Source organism: Cetorhinus maximus, chromosome 19, assembly GCF_964194155.1.
Source record: "Cetorhinus maximus chromosome 19, sCetMax3.hap1.1, whole genome shotgun sequence".
NCBI lineage: Eukaryota > Metazoa > Chordata > Chondrichthyes > Lamniformes > Cetorhinidae > Cetorhinus > Cetorhinus maximus.
In genome coordinates this window covers 91,585,230-91,612,078 of record NC_135897.1, presented here as the reverse complement: position 1 = coordinate 91,612,078, position 26,849 = coordinate 91,585,230, and the positions used below count along the sequence as shown (strand labels likewise).

Here is a 26,849-nt window from a genome sequence, read left to right as displayed (position 1 = left end):
TTTGAGGAGGATGAAATAAAATGGAAGATTTCTTTATTTAGGACAGGAATCATACATGATTTTCCTTGCATAGGTGTAATCAAACCGCTCCACCGCCACCGACCTGTGAGCCATCGTCAAATGAAGAGGCCGAGGAACACTGCAAAATTATTTTGGCAAGCAATGGTCCTTTCAAAGATTGTCACTGGTATATCCCTCCTCAGTTGTACTTTGAAAGCTGTGTGTACGATTATTGTGCCACTGGAGGAGATTCTGTGCTGCTGTGCAACGCTCTGAAGTCATACGCTTCAGCCTGTGATGCAGCTGGTGTAGTTCTGGGAGACTGGAGGGAACAGAGCGGCTGTGTTGACACAAGTAAGTTTGATATCACGTATCTTTCCTGGTTCTTTTTGTCTATTTTATTTCCCAGTCCTTCTGAACAGTTATACTGATAAAACACAATTTCCCTTCGAAACACGTGCCAATTATTAATAATCAGATGTGCCAGGGATTAGTTGAGGTAAGTTATTCAATTGACATTGAGGTCACCCCTTTTTAAGATTTTGAATATATATTCAGTATCGGTTCTCTTGAAATAGTAACGCTTCAGTATTTGTACATTTCTGCTCATCCTATTAAAATGTGATCTCGAGTGTGTTTTGTGTGATGTTTCTGGTACATGATCAGGATAATGATAAAAGAATCAGTAGATCTAATGCTGAATTGTTCTAGTGTGGATCTACAATAGAAAGGACTATTTTTTCTTTGCTACTGAATCTATTTGTTAAGTTTGCAGAGGCGGTGTAAGTCACAAAAATGGAACTCTGTTTTACTGTTCACAAAGTGCCCAATGAGAAGCATGAATAGATGGATTACAACCAAATCCTCTTACCCTACTGTAATTGGTGATTGAACATACATGATTTCCACCACAGGAATGTCATCACCAAAGTTCCACTCTGCATAGAAGCAGCAGCCAGTATCTCAGTTATCGGGAATATATGGTGCTCTTTCTTTTCCCGCATGAATTGAATAATTCTGCCCGTTGATTTTCTCTGTCATATTTGCAGGATTAATCTTTGAAAGGGAGTGTGAAGAATTTTCAAACTGATTGCAGCCAGTTGATTGTAATTCCGAAGGAACTTCCTTGCGATGGTTTTATCCGGTTTCAGATACGAGTATTATGCTGTGTGTAATGCCGGGTGTATTAAAGATGCAAACAAATGTTCTGTATTGAACCCACAGGTTGTGCATTGGACTGTAATTTTGATGTTGACCTGTGCAATTGGACACAATCCAAGACAGATAACTTGGACTGGAAACGCAGGAGTGGATCGACACCATCAGCTCACACAGGGCCGTCTTATGACCACACGACTGCAGGTAGGTGATGTGAGATTCTTATCTTACCACTAACGGCTGAGAGAGCAGAAGATCTGTTTCTAACCGGTGAGCATAATTGTGTGTCCAGGTGGTTACTATATCTACATTGAAGGCAATGATGGCAGTGAAGGAGACAGAGCGCAACTGATCAGTGCTCCATGTAAAAAGGCAGGAGCTCAGTGCTTGCGATTCTGGTACCACATGTATGGAGTAGCTCGAAGCATGGCTTTGAAAGTTTACCAGGTTGAAGGTGGGATACCAGTACTAATGTGGTCGGAGACAGGAAATAAGGGAAACAAATGGATCGCAGGAGAAGTGGGCCTACACCTCTCGGGCAATTCTCAGGTGAACTATATGAATAATATTCTTGTGATTTTTTGCGATTTTGTTTTGTGATGAACTCGGGCAACTTGTGTCTTTAATTGAATTCAAGAGGAGTTTTTGTTCCCTTTGATGAAATAGAACTTGTTAATTACAAATCAGAGGAGATATCTGAAGTTGTTTCAACAAAATAGTGAATTGTTGCCCAGTGTTACTGGAAGGGAGCTAGTGGAATTTGATTGTCTTGAGTTGCCATTGCCATCTTTTGCTTGCTGATATTGTGATGCTTTCTCTTGAAGATCCTCATTGAGGCAGTTCGGGGCAATGACTATCGCAGTGACGTTGCTGTGGACGACATCTCCTTCCATACTGGATGCTGTGGAGGTTTGTAGACATGACAAATGTTCTGATATAGATTGTGGTTGATGATGTGACTGAAAGATAAATGAACTTGAGATCTTAAGCATTTGGAGCAGGAGTAGAATACTTTGCCCCTTGATCCTGCTATACCATTAAACCTGATCATGGCTGATGATCTGCCTCAATGCCATTTTAGCCCCTTGTTTCCTTGAGATTCCCAAAAAGCTATCTGTCTCAGCCTGAAATATACTCAACGATGGATAACCCGCAACCTTCTTTGGTAGTGAATTCTAAAGATTCACAACCCCCTGAGAAGCGAAATTGCTCCATCCTAAATGATAGACGTGTTATCGTGAGATTGTGTCCCTGTGTTTGAGATTTGCCAGCCAGAGGAAAGAGCCTCTCTGTGTCCAGCATTGGTTTTAATTTTGGCGTTTGCTGTATCTCTTGCCATAATGTGTTGTCCTCTTTCGTTTTCCACATGTGGCCTGTCTGGAAAGTTGACTTGATTTGTTTATGATATAACACGGAAATTTTTCTGAGGTTTTACCATTTTTACTCTGCAGACATGTGTGACACAACAGCCACGAGCACTCCAACTACAGCCAATACGGTGACTCCTGGCATAACAGGTAAATGAAAGCAGCTTACATGTGATGTGGGACATTGATTGTGCTTTTTGTATTGCAGTCTCAATGCCTATGAGTTGCTAGTAGGTATTTAGAGACTCAACTTTGTTCACTCATCCTATATTTGTATTAATCATTTAGTCAGTTTGTGTGAATTGAGTAAAGATACTACTGAAGCCATTTGATTCTTCACAAAATGACTGATAACGTTCCATAGAAATAAGTTTGCTAATTTGCTAATGTGAACAAATAATGGGAAGGTCTACTACAAGCTTGTTGTTGCATGATGTAACACCAAGATCTGGAAGGCAAGCAGGTTGTTGTGTTGATTCCTCACGTGCTTTGAGTCCCACTGTTAGAACGGTGTGACTGAGTAATGACACAGTTCATGGGCGGAATCTTGTTGAGGCGTCGGGGGTCTTGCCTGCCAGCTGGAGAATGGATGAGGTAGCCAGGTTGTCCCATTTTGGGTAGGCCCACCAAACCACAAGCCAGTCAGGCAGTGGTGTGACCGGCAGCAGGCCTTCCTCTGGAATCAAAATGCTAGGGGTGGACGTCTCGCCTACCGGCCAGCAGCTCATGTGCTCAGCAATGACACTGGGGAGGTCATGGCTGCTTTCAGACGGACGGAGGGTTTGCGACGTGTCGGTAGCAAGGCAGGGGCTAACTCCCTTCCCCACTTCCTCATGTCAGTTCCTCGATCAGCACTTAGTGCCTTTGATTGTGGGACCCCCACCCGTCCGGAAGGTGACAAGCTGGCTGCACGGTTTTAGCTGCCGTGTCTATCACATGGTGACTGGCCTACCTGCCTACCTACTAGGGGGGCTAATGTCATCGGTGGCAGGATGAGGCCCTAAAGTGGCTTATTTAATTGGCTACATAAGAGCCGCAATTGGCAGAGGGGTGGGAAGGTTGACAATGGACCTCATCACCCGGAAATTAATTCCGTTGGAGGTGGGATGGCGGCGGTGTTCTGGTATGCCACAATCCCGTATACTTAAATGACTTCCCGTCTCTGAGCTGGCCACCAGATAGGGCAGGTCTATCTGTCTTCATCAGTCATCTCTGCTCCAACGAAAACAACCCAAGTCTATCCAACCTCTCTTTATAACTTAAATGTTTCATCCCAGGCAACGTCCTGGTGAATCTCCTCTGCACCCCCTCCAGTGCAATGACATCCTTCCTATAATGTGGCGACCAGAACTGCACACAGTACTCCAGCTGTGGCCTCACCAAGGTTCTATACAACTGCAACATGACCTCCCTACTTTTGTAATCTATGCTTCAATTGATAAAGGCAAGTGTCCCATATGCCTTTTTCACCACCCCACTAACATGCCCCTCTGCCTTCAGAGATCTATGGACACGCACGCCAAGGTTCCTTTGTTCCTCAGAACTCCCTAGTGCCATGCCGTTCATTGAATACTTCCTTGCCAAATTACTCCTTCCAAAGTGTATCACCTCACATTTTTCAGGGTTAAATTCCATCTGCCACTTATCTGCCCATTTGACCATCCCGTCTATATCTTCCTGTAGCCCAAGACACTGAACCTCACTGTTAACCGCCCGGCCAATCTTTGTGTCATCCGCAAACCTCCTCAGTTATCAAGCAAGTTTAGCACGTTTATCAGCCAGCAAGACCTGTTGCATGGCCAAAATGAAGGAGCAGCAGGAGAATACCAGCCGTTGAGGTTTGTGTTGCCTGTAATTGATGGGAAGTGGTAAGAACAGGAGTATAAACTCCTGGCAGGATGGAACCATTTGGAAAGAGTTCTGTGATTTAATGATCTGACAGAGCCTAAACTATGCCTTGTTAAATGCACGGCGGTAGCACCAATTGATATTTGTCCTACAATTTTTAGAATCGTCCTGCACTGTGCAAGGTGACCCTCACTACAATACCTTTGATAAGCAAGCTCACGACTTCATGGGAACGTGCACATATACCCTATCAAAACTATGTGACATCAACAGTAATCTGCCGTATTTCAATGTTGAAGCTGCAAATGAGCACAGATCAGGGAATTCCTATGTATCGTACGTCAAACATGTCAACGTTAATGTTTACAATCACAGAATAACATTAGAGAAAGGACGCGTGGTAAAGGTAAGAGTTTGATATTTTAGGTACCTTCATCAAGGACGCCCAATGTCTGTTTGCTGAAGAATCAATTGATCAATGTTTGTATGTCTCCAGGTCGATGGACAAGTGGAGGTGCTACCTGTGTCAGTCGCTTCTGGTGTCCATGTTGGGCTAAGTGGAAAGTATGTAGTTGTTAGCACCAATTTTGGATTGAGAGTGAGGTTTGATGGGAGACATCGAGCTGAGGTAACCCTTCGCAGTGTCTTCAAGGGGAAAGTGTGCGGAATGTGTGGAAACTATAACGACGACAGAACAGACGATTTCCTCAATCCAGATGGAGTGATGGAGCTTGATTCCGTCAGCTTGGGCAACAGCTGGCAAACTCAAAATGATACAAGGTACACTGTATGGAAGTGTTCAGGTTGTCTCTGTTCCTTCATAAAGGTGCAAGTTTTTAATGACCATCGTCATGCTGTTTGCATGCAGACTTCTTCTAGCTTTGAACGTTTCTCATTGATGTTTTTGCAGGTGTATCCCTGACATTGGCATCAAACCAAATTGTACTGACGATGAGAAGCACACCATAGAAAGTAAATCTCACTGTGGAATAATCATAGATTCAGGTGGTCCCTTCAAAGAGTGCCACTCTGTCATAGACCCGAAGGCTTATTTTGGTGACTGTGTGTACGACCTGTGTGTATTAGACCTGCAGACAGGGTCTCTGTGCAGTAGTTTGCAGTCATACGCAGATGCATGCCAGTCGAAGGGAGTGAGAGTGGACGCTTGGAGGAATGAGACCTTCTGCCGTAAGTGCTAGATTGTTAAATGAATAAGTTATACTTAGTGGAGATATAAACACTTTAGGTGCGTTTGAACCATTTAGTTTTTCAGAACAATGTTAGATGGAAGGGATTTTAGGCAAAAGTAACGCATGATCTTTTGAATTCTCTTCACAGCTTTGAAGTGTGCGGTGAATAGTCACTATGAGCAATGTGGCTCAGCCTGTCCAGCTACTTGTGTCAATCCCAACGCTCCATCCAGCTGTTCCCAGCCATGTGTAGAAGGCTGTGTTTGTGACAGTGGTTACGTTTTCTACAACGACAGATGTGTGCCAAGAAGTCAGTGTGGCTGCTGGTCTGGAGACAAACACTACCCAGTGGGATCTGAATTCTGGACAGATGATACCTGTTCAACAAAATGTCAATGTCCCTCTGCAGGCAGTAAACTAGTGTGCCGGAGTTCAACGTGTGGTACGGATTCATTCTGTGGAGTTGCGAACGGAGTTCCTGGTTGCTATCCGCATGCATACGGCATCTGCAGAGTTCATAACGACCCACACTACAATACGTTTGACAAAGCGACCCATCACTTCATGGGGACGTGCACCTATACGATCGCCAAGCTGTGCGCAAATTCCTCGTCTCTTCCATACTTCAACATCGAAGCGAAAAATGAAAATCGGGGCAACGCTAAAGTATCTTACGTTCAGAGAGTTGGAGTCTCTGTACACGGCCACAGTGTTTGGATCGTCAGGGGTGAATCTCACCGTGTGTTGGTAAGTGTCTTCTAGCTAGATTGTGTTTTCTAAAATTGTGCATCATGTGCTGGAATTATTCTGAATCGTTCCTTATTTGAAAGTTTTATTTTATTACAGTAGGAGGTGAATGATCAGGAATGTATTGTGCAATGTTAGGAGTGTTAGAATGCTTAATCTGACAGTTTCCAATTGTATGTAAAGTTAAGGAGGGTGTTGTGTGGATCTGCATAAAATGTGCACCAACCTGATGCTAAATATTGTCTTCACCCGACTCCTGCAGTCAGATCTCTGTTGACGTTTGTTGGGCCTATTGAGTGAAAGGATGCAGGACTGCTTTAGAAAGGGTGTTGTTCAATCTCCATGTTCCTCTTGTGTTCAGGTTGATGAAGTGTGGACGACGTTACCCGTGACCCTAGTTGGTGGCGCGGTGAGTGTGAGTAGGAGTGGAAGATACGTGGTCCTGGCGACAGATTTTGGGCTTGGTGTTTCCTATGACACTGATCATTCGGTGGAGGTGAAAGTGCCGAGTAGATATTTTAATCAGACTTGTGGTATGTGCGGAAACTACAATGGATTGAGAGAGGATGATTACATGAAACCCGATGGAGAGCAAGCCAAAGATTCGAATGAGCTGGGAAATAGCTGGAAGGTGCCACCGGATGATGCAGGTTGTGACCCAGGCAGCCTTGGGGAATGTGAGCCCGCTGATGAGATCCTCTACCAAAGCGATGATTTCTGTGGCCTGATCACGAGTCAGCAAGGTCCATTTGTAAAGTGCCACTCTGTAATAAATCCCAGTGGTACCTTCGAAAGCTGTGTCGTTGAACTGTGCCTGTTGGCAGGAAGCCGAGATGCTCTGTGCAACGTCCTCCAAATCTATGCCGATGCGTGTCAAAGTGCAGGAATGACCATTCCACTATGGAGAAACTCCACTTCCTGTCGTATGTATTTGCTTGCTCCTGTTGTCTTTGCTTTAATATTTCCTTATTGGAAGTCGGAGAAGCATTGCGCCTGAGAAAAGTCACTGTTGTTGTGATATTGCGTTATATGGTTCATTTTGTTACAGAATTGTAATTTCGCGTTGGAGTTCATTGACTTCGATTTGTTGAGATGTTTTCTTTCATACTTTCCATTCTTGTGATCCAGGTTGATTGAGAAAATATGTGTGTGTGTGTTTTTTTCTACATAAGTCTTACTTCTCGATTGTAGACATTTTCTGGTCTCAGAAAGCTGAAAGATTTTGTTGTACCTTCTTTGCTTTCAGCTGTCAAGTGTCCAAAGAATAGCCACTACAATGCATGTGGCAGTGCTTGTCCGGCCACATGCACGGACCGTTTTGCTCCAGAGAACTGCAGCAAGCCCTGTGTGGAGGACTGTGAGTGTAACATGGACTTTGTTCTCAGTGGAAGCTCCTGTGTGCCTGTTGAGAAGTGTGGCTGCATCTACAACAACAAATACTACGAAGTAAGTTGTACGAGCAATAGTAAGTGTTTTTGGCACCTACCATAAGGTTCTTGTGCGTGCAACTTGCTGCTTATCTGAGGAGCATGTAGCAATTTTGAAAATAACACTTGCTGTTTGTCTGTCAGAAAGGGACAGTGTTCTGGGAAGAGGGATGTCTACAGCGGTGCCGATGCACTGGGAATGACCGGGTAGAGTGCGAAGCGGCGTCTTGTGGACCAGAGGAAATTTGCAAAGTGCAGGATGGAAACTTGGGATGTCACCGAGCAGACACTGCGAACTGCCACATTTACGGTGACCCGCACTATACGACATTTGACAGTAAACTGTACCACTTCCAGGGTGCCTGCAATTATACTGTGACTGAGACTTGTGGAAATACGTCCGTTCAATTTTCTGTGACAAGTCGGAACGAGCACAGAGGCAGCCCAACATGGTCTGCTATGAATTCCGTTGCTTTGCGACTTGATGACCTTCATGTTGCAGTGAGGAAAAATAAGCTTGTTTATGTGAGTAATGTTCCTGGTGGGTGGAGTTTTCGGAATTAATGTAGTGTTGAAGAGAGGTAGTTGTATTACTAATGGTGGTAATGTTTTGTTTAGGTTGATGGAGTGAGGGTTGAGCTCCCTGTGAGTCCACATTCTTCAGTCAGAGTTTCACTGGTAGGATCATTTGTCGTGGTCCAGACGGACTTTGGTCTTCAGCTGAAGTTTAATGGAGATGATGAACTGTTTGTAGTGGTGGATGAGAGATACAAAGGACAGCTGTGTGGCTTGTGTGGTACCTATACAGATGACCAGCTGGATGACTTCTTGAAGCCAGATGGAATTCTAGCCTTGGATTCCAATCAATTTGGAAACAGCTGGAGAGTTACTGATGATGACTGGCTGTGAGTATTTCCTGCACCGTATTGTCAATTAAGGTAAATGAGGTGTGACTGGTAAGACTTTGCAGAGAACGAGGAGCTATGGCATCAGGTACAATGAGTGTACTATTTGGTTGATGTAGAAGGGATTGATTTACATGACAGCAAGCCTGGGACTTCCTGTAAATGTCCAAATGAACATGTGTGTTTAGTCCTGTTTGACCTGTATGGCTTGCAGTGCAGTGCAAACGTGAAATGAATTTTCTAGTATTGGTATTGGGATATATGATATTGAAATATCACAGATGCATAATAGAAGTATGCTCGTATCTTTTGGATGTATTTTGAGGGACCAGTTTTGTTAGCAGCTAGTATTCTTTTCCCTTCCCTATTCATTGGCATTTGAGGAGGATGAAATAAAATGGAAGATTTCTTTATTTAGGACAGGAATCATACATGATTTTCCTTGCATAGGTGTAATCAAACCGCTCCACCGCCACCGACCTGTGAGCCATCGTCAAATGAAGAGGCCGAGGAACACTGCAAAATTATTTTGGCAAGCAATGGTCCTTTCAAAGATTGTCACTGGTATATCCCTCCTCAGTTGTACTTTGAAAGCTGTGTGTACGATTATTGTGCCACTGGAGGAGATTCTGTGCTGCTGTGCAACGCTCTGAAGTCATACGCTTCAGCCTGTGATGCAGCTGGTGTAGTTCTGGGAGACTGGAGGGAACAGAGCGGCTGTGTTGACACAAGTAAGTTTGATATCACGTATCTTTCCTGGTTCTTTTTGTCTATTTTATTTCCCAGTCCTTCTGAACAGTTATACTGATAAAACACAATTTCCCTTCGAAACACGTGCCAATTATTAATAATCAGATGTGCCAGGGATTAGTTGAGGTAAGTTATTCAATTGACATTGAGGTCACCCCTTTTTAAGATTTTGAATATATATTCAGTATCGGTTCTCTTGAAATAGTAACGCTTCAGTATTTGTACATTTCTGCTCATCCTATTAAAATGTGATCTCGAGTGTGTTTTGTGTGATGTTTCTGGTACATGATCAGGATAATGATAAAAGAATCAGTAGATCTAATGCTGAATTGTTCTAGTGTGGATCTACAATAGAAAGGACTATTTTTTCTTTGCTACTGAATCTATTTGTTAAGTTTGCAGAGGCGGTGTAAGTCACAAAAATGGAACTCTGTTTTACTGTTCACAAAGTGCCCAATGAGAAGCATGAATAGATGGATTACAACCAAATCCTCTTACCCTACTGTAATTGGTGATTGAACATACATGATTTCCACCACAGGAATGTCATCACCAAAGTTCCACTCTGCATAGAAGCAGCAGCCAGTATCTCAGTTATCGGGAATATATGGTGCTCTTTCTTTTCCCGCATGAATTGAATAATTCTGCCCGTTGATTTTCTCTGTCATATTTGCAGGATTAATCTTTGAAAGGGAGTGTGAAGAATTTTCAAACTGATTGCAGCCAGTTGATTGTAATTCCGAAGGAACTTCCTTGCGATGGTTTTATCCGGTTTCAGATACGAGTATTATGCTGTGTGTAATGCCGGGTGTATTAAAGATGCAAACAAATGTTCTGTATTGAACCCACAGGTTGTGCATTGGACTGTAATTTTGATGTTGACCTGTGCAATTGGACACAATCCAAGACAGATAACTTGGACTGGAAACGCAGGAGTGGATCGACACCATCAGCTCACACAGGGCCGTCTTATGACCACACGACTGCAGGTAGGTGATGTGAGATTCTTATCTTACCACTAACGGCTGAGAGAGCAGAAGATCTGTTTCTAACCGGTGAGCATAATTGTGTGTCCAGGTGGTTACTATATCTACATTGAAGGCAATGATGGCAGTGAAGGAGACAGAGCGCAACTGATCAGTGCTCCATGTAAAAAGGCAGGAGCTCAGTGCTTGCGATTCTGGTACCACATGTATGGAGTAGCTCGAAGCATGGCTTTGAAAGTTTACCAGGTTGAAGGTGGGATACCAGTACTAATGTGGTCGGAGACAGGAAATAAGGGAAACAAATGGATCGCAGGAGAAGTGGGCCTACACCTCTCGGGCAATTCTCAGGTGAACTATATGAATAATATTCTTGTGATTTTTTGCGATTTTGTTTTGTGATGAACTCGGGCAACTTGTGTCTTTAATTGAATTCAAGAGGAGTTTTTGTTCCCTTTGATGAAATAGAACTTGTTAATTACAAATCAGAGGAGATATCTGAAGTTGTTTCAACAAAATAGTGAATTGTTGCCCAGTGTTACTGGAAGGGAGCTAGTGGAATTTGATTGTCTTGAGTTGCCATTGCCATCTTTTGCTTGCTGATATTGTGATGCTTTCTCTTGAAGATCCTCATTGAGGCAGTTCGGGGCAATGACTATCGCAGTGACGTTGCTGTGGACGACATCTCCTTCCATACTGGATGCTGTGGAGGTTTGTAGACATGACAAATGTTCTGATATAGATTGTGGTTGATGATGTGACTGAAAGATAAATGAACTTGAGATCTTAAGCATTTGGAGCAGGAGTAGAATACTTTGCCCCTTGATCCTGCTATACCATTAAACCTGATCATGGCTGATGATCTGCCTCAATGCCATTTTAGCCCCTTGTTTCCTTGAGATTCCCAAAAAGCTATCTGTCTCAGCCTGAAATATACTCAACGATGGATAACCCGCAACCTTCTTTGGTAGTGAATTCTAAAGATTCACAACCCCCTGAGAAGCGAAATTGCTCCATCCTAAATGATAGACGTGTTATCGTGAGATTGTGTCCCTGTGTTTGAGATTTGCCAGCCAGAGGAAAGAGCCTCTCTGTGTCCAGCATTGGTTTTAATTTTGGCGTTTGCTGTATCTCTTGCCATAATGTGTTGTCCTCTTTCGTTTTCCACATGTGGCCTGTCTGGAAAGTTGACTTGATTTGTTTATGATATAACACGGAAATTTTTCTGAGGTTTTACCATTTTTACTCTGCAGACATGTGTGACACAACAGCCACGAGCACTCCAACTACAGCCAATACGGTGACTCCTGGCATAACAGGTAAATGAAAGCAGCTTACATGTGATGTGGGACATTGATTGTGCTTTTTGTATTGCAGTCTCAATGCCTATGAGTTGCTAGTAGGTATTTAGAGACTCAACTTTGTTCACTCATCCTATATTTGTATTAGTCATTTAGTCAGTTTGTGTGAATTGAGTAAAGATACTACTGAAGCCATTTGATTCTTCACAAAATGACTGATAACGTTCCATAGAAATAAGTTTGCTAATTTGCTAATGTGAACAAATAATGGGAAGGTCTACTACAAGCTTGTTGTTGCATGATGTAACACCAAGATCTGGAAGGCAAGCAGGTTGTTGTGTTGATTCCTCACGTGCTTTGAGTCCCACTGTTAGAACGGTGTGACTGAGTAATGACACAGTTCATGGGCGGAATCTTGTTGAGGCGTCGGGGGTCTTGCCTGCCAGCTGGAGAATGGATGAGGGAGCCAGGTTGTCCCATTTTGGGTAGGCCCACCAAACCACAAGCCAGTCAGGCAGTGGTGTGACCGGCAGCAGGCCTTCCTCTGGAATCAAAATGCTAGGGGTGGACGTCTCGCCTACCGGCCAGCAGCTCATGTGCTCAGCAATGACACTGGGGAGGTCATGGCTGCTTTCAGACGGACGGAGGGTTTGCGACGTGTCGGTAGCAAGGCAGGGGCTAACTCCCTTCCCCACTTCCTCATGTCAGTTCCTCGATCAGCACTTAGTGCCTTTGATTGTGGGACCCCCACCCGTCCGGAAGGTGACAAGCTGGCTGCACGGTTTTAGCTGCCGTGTCTATCACATGGTGACTGGCCTACCTGCCTACCTACTAGGGGGGCTAATGTCATCGGTGGCAGGATGAGGCCCTAAAGTGGCTTATTTAATTGGCTACATAAGAGCCGCAATTGGCAGAGGGGTGGGAAGGTTGACAATGGACCTCATCACCCGGAAATTAATTCCGTTGGAGGTGGGATGGCGGCGGTGTTCTGGTATGCCACAATCCCGTATACTTAAATGACTTCCCGTCTCTGAGCTGGCCACCAGATAGGGCAGGTCTATCTGTCTTCATCAGTCATCTCTGCTCCAACGAAAACAACCCAAGTCTATCCAACCTCTCTTTATAACTTAAATGTTTCATCCCAGGCAACGTCCTGGTGAATCTCCTCTGCACCCCCTCCAGTGCAATGACATCCTTCCTATAATGTGGCGACCAGAACTGCACACAGTACTCCAGCTGTGGCCTCACCAAGGTTCTATACAACTGCAACATGACCTCCCTACTTTTGTAATCTATGCTTCAATTGATAAAGGCAAGTGTCCCATATGCCTTTTTCACCACCCCACTAACATGCCCCTCTGCCTTCAGAGATCTATGGACACGCACGCCAAGGTTCCTTTGTTCCTCAGAACTCCCTAGTGCCATGCCGTTCATTGAATACTTCCTTGCCAAATTACTCCTTCCAAAGTGTATCACCTCACATTTTTCAGGGTTAAATTCCATCTGCCACTTATCTGCCCATTTGACCATCCCGTCTATATCTTCCTGTAGCCCAAGACACTGAACCTCACTGTTAACCGCCCGGCCAATCTTTGTGTCATCCGCAAACCTCCTCAGTTATCAAGCAAGTTTAGCACGTTTATCAGCCAGCAAGACCTGTTGCATGGCCAAAATGAAGGAGCAGCAGGAGAATACCAGCCGTTGAGGTTTGTGTTGCCTGTAATTGATGGGAAGTGGTAAGAACAGGAGTATAAACTCCTGGCAGGATGGAACCATTTGGAAAGAGTTCTGTGATTTAATGATCTGACAGAGCCTAAACTATGCCTTGTTAAATGCACGGCGGTAGCACCAATTGATATTTGTCCTACAATTTTTAGAATCGTCCTGCACTGTGCAAGGTGACCCTCACTACAATACCTTTGATAAGCAAGCTCACGACTTCATGGGAACGTGCACATATACCCTATCAAAACTATGTGACATCAACAGTAATCTGCCGTATTTCAATGTTGAAGCTGCAAATGAGCACAGATCAGGGAATTCCTATGTATCGTACGTCAAACATGTCAACGTTAATGTTTACAATCACAGAATAACATTAGAGAAAGGACGCGTGGTAAAGGTAAGAGTTTGATATTTTAGGTACCTTCATCAAGGACGCCCAATGTCTGTTTGCTGAAGAATCAATTGATCAATGTTTGTATGTCTCCAGGTCGATGGACAAGTGGAGGTGCTACCTGTGTCAGTCGCTTCTGGTGTCCATGTTGGGCTAAGTGGAAAGTATGTAGTTGTTAGCACCAATTTTGGATTGAGAGTGAGGTTTGATGGGAGACATCGAGCTGAGGTAACCCTTCGCAGTGTCTTCAAGGGGAAAGTGTGCGGAATGTGTGGAAACTATAACGACGACAGAACAGACGATTTCCTCAATCCAGATGGAGTGATGGAGCTTGATTCCGTCAGCTTGGGCAACAGCTGGCAAACTCAAAATGATACAAGGTACACTGTATGGAAGTGTTCAGGTTGTCTCTGTTCCTTCATAAAGGTGCAAGTTTTTAATGACCATCGTCATGCTGTTTGCATGCAGACTTCTTCTAGCTTTGAACGTTTCTCATTGATGTTTTTGCAGGTGTATCCCTGACATTGGCATCAAACCAAATTGTACTGACGATGAGAAGCACACCATAGAAAGTAAATCTCACTGTGGAATAATCATAGATTCAGGTGGTCCCTTCAAAGAGTGCCACTCTGTCATAGACCCGAAGGCTTATTTTGGTGACTGTGTGTACGACCTGTGTGTATTAGACCTGCAGACAGGGTCTCTGTGCAGTAGTTTGCAGTCATACGCAGATGCATGCCAGTCGAAGGGAGTGAGAGTGGACGCTTGGAGGAATGAGACCTTCTGCCGTAAGTGCTAGATTGTTAAATGAATAAGTTATACTTAGTGGAGATATAAACACTTTAGGTGCGTTTGAACCATTTAGTTTTTCAGAACAATGTTAGATGGAAGGGATTTTAGGCAAAAGTAACGCATGATCTTTTGAATTCTCTTCACAGCTTTGAAGTGTGCGGTGAATAGTCACTATGAGCAATGTGGCTCAGCCTGTCCAGCTACTTGTGTCAATCCCAACGCTCCATCCAGCTGTTCCCAGCCATGTGTAGAAGGCTGTGTTTGTGACAGTGGTTACGTTTTCTACAACGACAGATGTGTGCCAAGAAGTCAGTGTGGCTGCTGGTCTGGAGACAAACACTACCCAGTGGGATCTGAATTCTGGACAGATGATACCTGTTCAACAAAATGTCAATGTCCCTCTGCAGGCAGTAAACTAGTGTGCCGGAGTTCAACGTGTGGTACGGATTCATTCTGTGGAGTTGCGAACGGAGTTCCTGGTTGCTATCCGCATGCATACGGCATCTGCAGAGTTCATAACGACCCACACTACAATACGTTTGACAAAGCGACCCATCACTTCATGGGGACGTGCACCTATACGATCGCCAAGCTGTGCGCAAATTCCTCGTCTCTTCCATACTTCAACATCGAAGCGAAAAATGAAAATCGGGGCAACGCTAAAGTATCTTACGTTCAGAGAGTTGGAGTCTCTGTACACGGCCACAGTGTTTGGATCGTCAGGGGTGAATCTCACCGTGTGTTGGTAAGTGTCTTCTAGCTAGATTGTGTTTTCTAAAATTGTGCATCATGTGCTGGAATTATTCTGAATCGTTCCTTATTTGAAAGTTTTATTTTATTACAGTAGGAGGTGAATGATCAGGAATGTATTGTGCAATGTTAGGAGTGTTAGAATGCTTAATCTGACAGTTTCCAATTGTATGTAAAGTTAAGGAGGGTGTTGTGTGGATCTGCATAAAATGTGCACCAACCTGATGCTAAATATTGTCTTCACCCGACTCCTGCAGTCAGATCTCTGTTGACGTTTGTTGGGCCTATTGAGTGAAAGGATGCAGGACTGCTTTAGAAAGGGTGTTGTTCAATCTCCATGTTCCTCTTGTGTTCAGGTTGATGAAGTGTGGACGACGTTACCCGTGACCCTAGTTGGTGGCGCGGTGAGTGTGAGTAGGAGTGGAAGATACGTGGTCCTGGCGACAGATTTTGGGCTTGGTGTTTCCTATGACACTGATCATTCGGTGGAGGTGAAAGTGCCGAGTAGATATTTTAATCAGACTTGTGGTATGTGCGGAAACTACAATGGATTGAGAGAGGATGATTACATGAAACCCGATGGAGAGCAAGCCAAAGATTCGAATGAGCTGGGAAATAGCTGGAAGGTGCCACCGGATGATGCAGGTTGTGACCCAGGCAGCCTTGGGGAATGTGAGCCCGCTGATGAGATCCTCTACCAAAGCGATGATTTCTGTGGCCTGATCACGAGTCAGCAAGGTCCATTTGTAAAGTGCCACTCTGTAATAAATCCCAGTGGTACCTTCGAAAGCTGTGTCGTTGAACTGTGCCTGTTGGCAGGAAGCCGAGATGCTCTGTGCAACGTCCTCCAAATCTATGCCGATGCGTGTCAAAGTGCAGGAATGACCATTCCACTATGGAGAAACTCCACTTCCTGTCGTATGTATTTGCTTGCTCCTGTTGTCTTTGCTTTAATATTTCCTTATTGGAAGTCGGAGAAGCATTGCGCCTGAGAAAAGTCACTGTTGTTGTGATATTGCGTTATATGGTTCATTTTGTTACAGAATTGTAATTTCGCGTTGGAGTTCATTGACTTCGATTTGTTGAGATGTTTTCTTTCATACTTTCCATTCTTGTGATCCAGGTTGATTGAGAAAATATGTGTGTGTGTGTTTTTTTCTACATAAGTCTTACTTCTCGATTGTAGACATTTTCTGGTCTCAGAAAGCTGAAAGATTTTGTTGTACCTTCTTTGCTTTCAGCTGTCAAGTGTCCAAAGAATAGCCACTACAATGCATGTGGCAGTGCTTGTCCGGCCACATGCACGGACCGTTTTGCTCCAGAGAACTGCAGCAAGCCCTGTGTGGAGGACTGTGAGTGTAACATGGACTTTGTTCTCAGTGGAAGCTCCTGTGTGCCTGTTGAGAAGTGTGGCTGCATCTACAACAACAAATACTACGAAGTAAGTTGTACGAGCAATAGTAAGTGTTTTTGGCACCTACCATAAGGTTCTTGTGCGTGCAACTTGCTGCTTACCTGAGGAGCATGTAGCAATTTTGAAAATAACACTTGCTGTTTGTCTGTCAGAAAGGGACAGTGTTCTGGGACGAGGGATGTCTACAGCGGTGCCGATGCACTGGGAATGACCGGGTAGAGTGCGAAGCGGCGTCTTGTGGACCAGAGGAAATTTGCAAAGTGCAGGATGGAAACTTGGGATGTCACCGAGCAGACACTGCGAACTGCCACATTTACGGTGACCCGCACTATACGACATTTGACAGTAAACTGTACCACTTCCAGGGTGCCTGCAATTATACTGTGACTGAGACTTGTGGAAATACGTCCGTTCAATTTTCTGTGACAAGTCGGAACGAGCACAGAGGCAGCCCAACATGGTCTGCTATGAATTCCGTTGCTTTGCGACTTGATGACCTTCATGTTGCAGTGAGGAAAAATAAGCTTGTTTATGTGAGTAATGTTCCTGGTGGGTGGAGTTTTCGGAATTAATGTAGTGTTGAAGAGAGGTAGTTGTATTACTAATGGTGGTAATGTTTTGTTTAGGTTGATGGAGTGAGGGTTGAGCTCCCTGTGAGTCCACATTCTTCAGTCAGAGTTTCACTGGTAGGATCATTTGTCGTGGTCCAGACGGACTTTGGTCTTCAGCTGAAGTTTAATGGAGATGATGAACTGTTTGTAGTGGTGGATGAGAGATACAAAGGACAGCTGTGTGGCTTGTGTGGTACCTATACAGATGACCAGCTGGATGACTTCTTGAAGCCAGATGGAATTCTAGCCTTGGATTCCAATCAATTTGGAAACAGCTGGAGAGTTACTGATGATGACTGGCTGTGAGTATTTCCTGCACCGTATTGTCAATTAAGGTAAATGCAGTGTGACTGGTAAGACTTTGCAGAGAACGAGGAGCTATGGCATCAGGTACAATGAGTGTACTATTTGGTTGATGTAGAAGGGATTGATTTACATGACAGCAAGCCTGGGACTTCCTGTAAATGTCCAAATGAACATGTGTGTTTAGTCCTGTTTGACCTGTATGGCTTGCAGTGCAGTGCAAACGTGAAATGAATTTTCTAGTATTGGTATTGGGATATATGATATTGAAATATCACAGATGCATAATAGAAGTATGCTCGTATCTTTTGGATGTATTTTGAGGGACCAGTTTTGTTAGCAGCTAGTATTCTTTTCCCTTCCCTATTCATTGGCATTTGAGGAGGATGAAATAAAATGGAAGATTTCTTTATTTAGGACAGGAATCATACATGATTTTCCTTGCATAGGTGTAATCAAACCGCTCCACCGCCACCGACCTGTGAGCCATCGTCAAATGAAGAGGCCGAGGAACACTGCAAAATTATTTTGGCAAGCAATGGTCCTTTCAAAGATTGTCACTGGTATATCCCTCCTCAGTTGTACTTTGAAAGCTGTGTGTACGATTATTGTGCCACTGGAGGAGATTCTGTGCTGCTGTGCAACGCTCTGAAGTCATACGCTTCAGCCTGTGATGCAGCTGGTGTAGTTCTGGGAGACTGGAGGGAACAGAGCGGCTGTGTTGACACAAGTAAGTTTGATATCACGTATCTTTCCTGGTTCTTTTTGTCTATTTTATTTCCCAGTCCTTCTGAACAGTTATACTGATAAAACACAATTTCCCTTCGAAACACGTGCCAATTATTAATAATCAGATGTGCCAGGGATTAGTTGAGGTAAGTTATTCAATTGACATTGAGGTCACCCCTTTTTAAGATTTTGAATATATATTCAGTATCGGTTCTCTTGAAATAGTAACGCTTCAGTATTTGTACATTTCTGCTCATCCTATTAAAATGTGATCTCGAGTGTGTTTTGTGTGATGTTTCTGGTACATGATCAGGATAATGATAAAAGAATCAGTAGATCTAATGCTGAATTGTTCTAGTGTGGATCTACAATAGAAAGGACTATTTTTTCTTTGCTACTGAATCTATTTGTTAAGTTTGCAGAGGCGGTGTAAGTCACAAAAATGGAACTCTGTTTTACTGTTCACAAAGTGCCCAATGAGAAGCATGAATAGATGGATTACAACCAAATCCTCTTACCCTACTGTAATTGGTGATTGAACATACATGATTTCCACCACAGGAATGTCATCACCAAAGTTCCACTCTGCATAGAAGCAGCAGCCAGTATCTCAGTTATCGGGAATATATGGTGCTCTTTCTTTTCCCGCATGAATTGAATAATTCTGCCCGTTGATTTTCTCTGTCATATTTGCAGGATTAATCTTTGAAAGGGAGTGTGAAGAATTTTCAAACTGATTGCAGCCAGTTGATTGTAATTCCGAAGGAACTTCCTTGCGATGGTTTTATCCGGTTTCAGATACGAGTATTATGCTGTGTGTAATGCCGGGTGTATTAAAGATGCAAACAAATGTTCTGTATTGAACCCACAGGTTGTGCATTGGACTGTAATTTTGATGTTGACCTGTGCAATTGGACACAATCCAAGACAGATAACTTGGACTGGAAACGCAGGAGTGGATCGACACCATCAGCTCACACAGGGCCGTCTTATGACCACACGACTGCAGGTAGGTGATGTGAGATTCTTATCTTACCACTAACGGCTGAGAGAGCAGAAGATCTGTTTCTAACCGGTGAGCATAATTGTGTGTCCAGGTGGTTACTATATCTACATTGAAGGCAATGATGGCAGTGAAGGAGACAGAGCGCAACTGATCAGTGCTCCATGTAAAAAGGCAGGAGCTCAGTGCTTGCGATTCTGGTACCACATGTATGGAGTAGCTCGAAGCATGGCTTTGAAAGTTTACCAGGTTGAAGGTGGGATACCAGTACTAATGTGGTCGGAGACAGGAAATAAGGGAAACAAATGGATCGCAGGAGAAGTGGGCCTACACCTCTCGGGCAATTCTCAGGTGAACTATATGAATAATATTCTTGTGATTTTTTGCGATTTTGTTTTGTGATGAACTCGGGCAACTTGTGTCTTTAATTGAATTCAAGAGGAGTTTTTGTTCCCTTTGATGAAATAGAACTTGTTAATTACAAATCAGAGGAGATATCTGAAGTTGTTTCAACAAAATAGTGAATTGTTGCCCAGTGTTACTGGAAGGGAGCTAGTGGAATTTGATTGTCTTGAGTTGCCATTGCCATCTTTTGCTTGCTGATATTGTGATGCTTTCTCTTGAAGATCCTCATTGAGGCAGTTCGGGGCAATGACTATCGCAGTGACGTTGCTGTGGACGACATCTCCTTCCATACTGGATGCTGTGGAGGTTTGTAGACATGACAAATGTTCTGATATAGATTGTGGTTGATGATGTGACTGAAAGATAAATGAACTTGAGATCTTAAGCATTTGGAGCAGGAGTAGAATACTTTGCCCCTTGATCCTGCTATACCATTAAACCTGATCATGGCTGATGATCTGCCTCAATGCCATTTTAGCCCCTTGTTTCCTTGAGATTCCCAAAAAGCTATCTGTCTCAGCCTGAAATATACTCAACGATGGATAACCCGCAACCTTCTTTGGTAGTGAATTCTAAAGATTCACAACCCCCTGAGAAGCGAAATTGCTCCATCCTAAATGATAGACGTGTTATCGTGAGATTGTGTCCCTGTGTTTGAGATTTGCCAGCCAGAGGAAAGAGCCTCTCTGTGTCCAGCATTGGTTTTAATTTTGGCGTTTGCTGTATCTCTTGCCATAATGTGTTGTCCTCTTTCGTTTTCCACATGTGGCCTGTCTGGAAAGTTGACTTGATTTGTTTATGATATAACACGGAAATTTTTCTGAGGTTTTACCATTTTTACTCTGCAGACATGTGTGACACAACAGCCACGAGCACTCCAACTACAGCCAATACGGTGACTCCTGGCATAACAGGTAAATGAAAGCAGCTTACATGTGATGTGGGACATTGATTGTGCTTTTTGTATTGCAGTCTCAATGCCTATGAGTTGCTAGTAGGTATTTAGAGACTCAACTTTGTTCACTCATCCTATATTTGTATTAGTCATTTAGTCAGTTTGTGTGAATTGAGTAAAGATACTACTGAAGCCATTTGATTCTTCACAAAATGACTGATAACGTTCCATAGAAATAAGTTTGCTAATTTGCTAATGTGAACAAATAATGGGAAGGTCTACTACAAGCTTGTTGTTGCATGATGTAACACCAAGATCTGGAAGGCAAGCAGGTTGTTGTGTTGATTCCTCACGTGCTTTGAGTCCCACTGTTAGAACGGTGTGACTGAGTAATGACACAGTTCATGGGCGGAATCTTGTTGAGGCGTCGGGGGTCTTGCCTGCCAGCTGGAGAATGGATGAGGGAGCCAGGTTGTCCCATTTTGGGTAGGCCCACCAAACCACAAGCCAGTCAGGCAGTGGTGTGACCGGCAGCAGGCCTTCCTCTGGAATCAAAATGCTAGGGGTGGACGTCTCGCCTACCGGCCAGCAGCTCATGTGCTCAGCAATGACACTGGGGAGGTCATGGCTGCTTTCAGACGGACGGAGGGTTTGCGACGTGTCGGTAGCAAGGCAGGGGCTAACTCCCTTCCCCACTTCCTCATGTCAGTTCCTCGATCAGCACTTAGTGCCTTTGATTGTGGGACCCCCACCCGTCCGGAAGGTGACAAGCTGGCTGCACGGTTTTAGCTGCCGTGTCTATCACATGGTGACTGGCCTACCTGCCTACCTACTAGGGGGGCTAATGTCATCGGTGGCAGGATGAGGCCCTAAAGTGGCTTATTTAATTGGCTACATAAGAGCCGCAATTGGCAGAGGGGTGGGAAGGTTGACAATGGACCTCATCACCCGGAAATTAATTCCGTTGGAGGTGGGATGGCGGCGGTGTTCTGGTATGCCACAATCCCGTATACTTAAATGACTTCCCGTCTCTGAGCTGGCCACCAGATAGGGCAGGTCTATCTGTCTTCATCAGTCATCTCTGCTCCAACGAAAACAACCCAAGTCTATCCAACCTCTCTTTATAACTTAAATGTTTCATCCCAGGCAACGTCCTGGTGAATCTCCTCTGCACCCCCTCCAGTGCAATGACATCCTTCCTATAATGTGGCGACCAGAACTGCACACAGTACTCCAGCTGTGGCCTCACCAAGGTTCTATACAACTGCAACATGACCTCCCTACTTTTGTAATCTATGCTTCAATTGATAAAGGCAAGTGTCCCATATGCCTTTTTCACCACCCCACTAACATGCCCCTCTGCCTTCAGAGATCTATGGACACGCACGCCAAGGTTCCTTTGTTCCTCAGAACTCCCTAGTGCCATGCCGTTCATTGAATACTTCCTTGCCAAATTACTCCTTCCAAAGTGTATCACCTCACATTTTTCAGGGTTAAATTCCATCTGCCACTTATCTGCCCATTTGACCATCCCGTCTATATCTTCCTGTAGCCCAAGACACTGAACCTCACTGTTAACCGCCCGGCCAATCTTTGTGTCATCCGCAAACCTCCTCAGTTATCAAGCAAGTTTAGCACGTTTATCAGCCAGCAAGACCTGTTGCATGGCCAAAATGAAGGAGCAGCAGGAGAATACCAGCCGTTGAGGTTTGTGTTGCCTGTAATTGATGGGAAGTGGTAAGAACAGGAGTATAAACTCCTGGCAGGATGGAACCATTTGGAAAGAGTTCTGTGATTTAATGATCTGACAGAGCCTAAACTATGCCTTGTTAAATGCACGGCGGTAGCACCAATTGATATTTGTCCTACAATTTTTAGAATCGTCCTGCACTGTGCAAGGTGACCCTCACTACAATACCTTTGATAAGCAAGCTCACGACTTCATGGGAACGTGCACATATACCCTATCAAAACTATGTGACATCAACAGTAATCTGCCGTATTTCAATGTTGAAGCTGCAAATGAGCACAGATCAGGGAATTCCTATGTATCGTACGTCAAACATGTCAACGTTAATGTTTACAATCACAGAATAACATTAGAGAAAGGACGCGTGGTAAAGGTAAGAGTTTGATATTTTAGGTACCTTCATCAAGGACGCCCAATGTCTGTTTGCTGAAGAATCAATTGATCAATGTTTGTATGTCTCCAGGTCGATGGACAAGTGGAGGTGCTACCTGTGTCAGTCGCTTCTGGTGTCCATGTTGGGCTAAGTGGAAAGTATGTAGTTGTTAGCACCAATTTTGGATTGAGAGTGAGGTTTGATGGGAGACATCGAGCTGAGGTAACCCTTCGCAGTGTCTTCAAGGGGAAGGTGTGCGGAATGTGTGGAAACTATAACGACGACAGAACAGACGATTTCCTCAATCCAGATGGAGTGATGGAGCTTGATTCCGTCAGCTTGGGCAACAGCTGGCAAACTCAAAATGATACAAGGTACACTGTATGGAAGTGTTCAGGTTGTCTCTGTTCCTTCATAAAGGTGCAAGTTTTTAATGACCATCGTCATGCTGTTTGCATGCAGACTTCTTCTAGCTTTGAACGTTTCTCATTGATGTTTTTGCAGGTGTATCCCTGACATTGGCATCAAACCAAATTGTACTGACGATGAGAAGCACACCATAGAAAGTAAATCTCACTGTGGAATAATCATAGATTCAGGTGGTCCCTTCAAAGAGTGCCACTCTGTCATAGACCCGAAGGCTTATTTTGGTGACTGTGTGTACGACCTGTGTGTATTAGACCTGCAGACAGGGTCTCTGTGCAGTAGTTTGCAGTCATACGCAGATGCATGCCAGTCGAAGGGAGTGAGAGTGGACGCTTGGAGGAATGAGACCTTCTGCCGTAAGTGCTAGATTGTTAAATGAATAAGTTATACTTAGTGGAGATATAAACACTTTAGGTGCGTTTGAACCATTTAGTTTTTCAGAACAATGTTAGATGGAAGGGATTTTAGGCAAAAGTAACGCATGATCTTTTGAATTCTCTTCACAGCTTTGAAGTGTGCGGTGAATAGTCACTATGAGCAATGTGGCTCAGCCTGTCCAGCTACTTGTGTCAATCCCAACGCTCCATCCAGCTGTTCCCAGCCATGTGTAGAAGGCTGTGTTTGTGACAGTGGTTACGTTTTCTACAACGACAGATGTGTGCCAAGAAGTCAGTGTGGCTGCTGGTCTGGAGACAAACACTACCCAGTGGGATCTGAATTCTGGACAGATGATACCTGTTCAACAAAATGTCAATGTCCCTCTGCAGGCAGTAAACTAGTGTGCCGGAGTTCAACGTGTGGTACGGATTCATTCTGTGGAGTTGCGAACGGAGTTCCTGGTTGCTATCCGCATGCATACGGCATCTGCAGAGTTCATAACGACCCACACTACAATACGTTTGACAAAGCGACCCATCACTTCATGGGGACGTGCACCTATACGATCGCCAAGCTGTGCGCAAATTCCTCGTCTCTTCCATACTTCAACATCGAAGCGAAAAATGAAAATCGGGGCAACGCTAAAGTATCTTACGTTCAGAGAGTTGGAGTCTCTGTACACGGCCACAGTGTTTGGATCGTCAGGGGTGAATCTCACCGTGTGTTGGTAAGTGTCTTCTAGCTAGATTGTGTTTTCTAAAATTGTGCATCATGTGCTGGAATTATTCTGAATCGTTCCTTATTTGAAAGTTTTATTTTATTACAGTAGGAGGTGAATGATCAGGAATGTATTGTGCAATGTTAGGAGTGTTAGAATGCTTAATCTGACAGTTTCCAATTGTATGTAAAGTTAAGGAGGGTGTTGTGTGGATCTGCATAAAATGTGCACCAACCTGATGCTAAATATTGTCTTCACCCGACTCCTGCAGTCAGATCTCTGTTGACGTTTGTTGGGCCTATTGAGTGAAAGGATGCAGGACTGCTTTAGAAAGGGTGTTGTTCAATCTCCATGTTCCTCTTGTGTTCAGGTTGATGAAGTGTGGACGACGTTACCCGTGACCCTAGTTGGTGGCGCGGTGAGTGTGAGTAGGAGTGGAAGATACGTGGTCCTGGCGACAGATTTTGGGCTTGGTGTTTCCTATGACACTGATCATTCGGTGGAGGTGAAAGTGCCGAGTAGATATTTTAATCAGACTTGTGGTATGTGCGGAAACTACAATGGATTGAGAGAGGATGATTACATGAAACCCGATGGAGAGCAAGCCAAAGATTCGAATGAGCTGGGAAATAGCTGGAAGGTGCCACCGGATGATGCAGGTTGTGACCCAGGCAGCCTTGGGGAATGTGAGCCCGCTGATGAGATCCTCTACCAAAGCGATGATTTCTGTGGCCTGATCACGAGTCAGCAAGGTCCATTTGTAAAGTGCCACTCTGTAATAAATCCCAGTGGTACCTTCGAAAGCTGTGTCGTTGAACTGTGCCTGTTGGCAGGAAGCCGAGATGCTCTGTGCAACGTCCTCCAAATCTATGCCGATGCGTGTCAAAGTGCAGGAATGACCATTCCACTATGGAGAAACTCCACTTCCTGTCGTATGTATTTGCTTGCTCCTGTTGTCTTTGCTTTAATATTTCCTTATTGGAAGTCGGAGAAGCATTGCGCCTGAGAAAAGTCACTGTTGTTGTGATATTGCGTTATATGGTTCATTTTGTTACAGAATTGTAATTTCGCGTTGGAGTTCATTGACTTCGATTTGTTGAGATGTTTTCTTTCATACTTTCCATTCTTGTGATCCAGGTTGATTGAGAAAATATGTGTGTGTGTGTTTTTTTCTACATAAGTCTTACTTCTCGATTGTAGACATTTTCTGGTCTCAGAAAGCTGAAAGATTTTGTTGTACCTTCTTTGCTTTCAGCTGTCAAGTGTCCAAAGAATAGCCACTACAATGCATGTGGCAGTGCTTGTCCGGCCACATGCACGGACCGTTTTGCTCCAGAGAACTGCAGCAAGCCCTGTGTGGAGGACTGTGAGTGTAACATGGACTTTGTTCTCAGTGGAAGTTCCTGTGTGCCTGTTGAGAAGTGTGGCTGCATCTACAACAACAAATACTACGAAGTAAGTTGTACGAGCAATAGTAAGTGTTTTTGGCACCTACCATAAGGTTCTTGTGCGTGCAACTTGCTGCTTACCTGAGGAGCATGTAGCAATTTTGAAAATAACACTTGCTGTTTGTCTGTCAGAAAGGGACAGTGTTCTGGGAAGAGGGATGTCTACAGCGGTGCCGATGCACTGGGAATGACCGGGTAGAGTGCGAAGCGGCGTCTTGTGGACCAGAGGAAATTTGCAAAGTGCAGGATGGAAACTTGGGATGTCACCGAGCAGACACTGCGAACTGCCACATTTACGGTGACCCGCACTATACGACATTTGACAGTAAACTGTACCACTTCCAGGGTGCCTGCAATTATACTGTGACTGAGACTTGTGGAAATACGTCCGTTCAATTTTCTGTGACAAGTCGGAACGAGCACAGAGGCAGCCCAACATGGTCTGCTATGAATTCCGTTGCTTTGCGACTTGATGACCTTCATGTTGCAGTGAGGAAAAATAAGCTTGTTTATGTGAGTAATGTTCCTGGTGGGTGGAGTTTTCGGAATTAATGTAGTGTTGAAGAGAGGTAGTTGTATTACTAATGGTGGTAATGTTTTGTTTAGGTTGATGGAGTGAGGGTTGAGCTCCCTGTGAGTCCACATTCTTCAGTCAGAGTTTCACTGGTAGGATCATTTGTCGTGGTCCAGACGGACTTTGGTCTTCAGCTGAAGTTTAATGGAGATGATGAACTGTTTGTAGTGGTGGATGAGAGATACAAAGGACAGCTGTGTGGCTTGTGTGGTACCTATACAGATGACCAGCTGGATGACTTCTTGAAGCCAGATGGAATTCTAGCCTTGGATTCCAATCAATTTGGAAACAGCTGGAGAGTTACTGATGATGACTGGCTGTGAGTATTTCCTGCACCGTATTGTCAATTAAGGTAAATGCAGTGTGACTGGTAAGACTTTGCAGAGAACGAGGAGCTATGGCATCAGGTACAATGAGTGTACTATTTGGTTGATGTAGAAGGGATTGATTTACATGACAGCAAGCCTGGGACTTCCTGTAAATGTCCA

At 44.2% G+C, this 26,849-nt stretch overlaps 1 protein-coding gene across 1 annotated transcript in view; it reads left to right on the top strand.

Moving 5' to 3' along the window:
* Positions 1-26,849, top strand: part of LOC144694278 (IgGFc-binding protein-like) — a 51,047-nt gene that overhangs the window by 16,050 nt on the left and 8,148 nt on the right. The window contains exons 23-61 of the mRNA XM_078564616.1: positions 74-354; positions 1,225-1,362; positions 1,451-1,707; positions 1,983-2,067; positions 2,610-2,675; positions 4,535-4,779; positions 4,870-5,153; positions 5,284-5,561; positions 5,712-6,310; positions 6,672-7,233; positions 7,557-7,756; positions 7,882-8,262; positions 8,356-8,642; positions 9,093-9,373; positions 10,244-10,381; positions 10,470-10,726; positions 11,002-11,086; positions 11,629-11,694; positions 13,554-13,798; positions 13,889-14,172; positions 14,303-14,580; positions 14,731-15,329; positions 15,691-16,252; positions 16,576-16,775; positions 16,901-17,281; positions 17,375-17,661; positions 18,112-18,392; positions 19,263-19,400; positions 19,489-19,745; positions 20,021-20,105; positions 20,648-20,713; positions 22,573-22,817; positions 22,908-23,191; positions 23,322-23,599; positions 23,750-24,348; positions 24,710-25,271; positions 25,595-25,794; positions 25,920-26,300; positions 26,394-26,680. Of these exons, the coding sequence (XP_078420742.1) occupies positions 74-354; positions 1,225-1,362; positions 1,451-1,707; positions 1,983-2,067; positions 2,610-2,675; positions 4,535-4,779; positions 4,870-5,153; positions 5,284-5,561; positions 5,712-6,310; positions 6,672-7,233; positions 7,557-7,756; positions 7,882-8,262; positions 8,356-8,642; positions 9,093-9,373; positions 10,244-10,381; positions 10,470-10,726; positions 11,002-11,086; positions 11,629-11,694; positions 13,554-13,798; positions 13,889-14,172; positions 14,303-14,580; positions 14,731-15,329; positions 15,691-16,252; positions 16,576-16,775; positions 16,901-17,281; positions 17,375-17,661; positions 18,112-18,392; positions 19,263-19,400; positions 19,489-19,745; positions 20,021-20,105; positions 20,648-20,713; positions 22,573-22,817; positions 22,908-23,191; positions 23,322-23,599; positions 23,750-24,348; positions 24,710-25,271; positions 25,595-25,794; positions 25,920-26,300; positions 26,394-26,680 (10,989 nt within the window). The remainder of the gene's footprint in view (positions 1-73; positions 355-1,224; positions 1,363-1,450; positions 1,708-1,982; positions 2,068-2,609; positions 2,676-4,534; positions 4,780-4,869; positions 5,154-5,283; positions 5,562-5,711; positions 6,311-6,671; positions 7,234-7,556; positions 7,757-7,881; positions 8,263-8,355; positions 8,643-9,092; positions 9,374-10,243; positions 10,382-10,469; positions 10,727-11,001; positions 11,087-11,628; positions 11,695-13,553; positions 13,799-13,888; positions 14,173-14,302; positions 14,581-14,730; positions 15,330-15,690; positions 16,253-16,575; positions 16,776-16,900; positions 17,282-17,374; positions 17,662-18,111; positions 18,393-19,262; positions 19,401-19,488; positions 19,746-20,020; positions 20,106-20,647; positions 20,714-22,572; positions 22,818-22,907; positions 23,192-23,321; positions 23,600-23,749; positions 24,349-24,709; positions 25,272-25,594; positions 25,795-25,919; positions 26,301-26,393; positions 26,681-26,849) is intronic.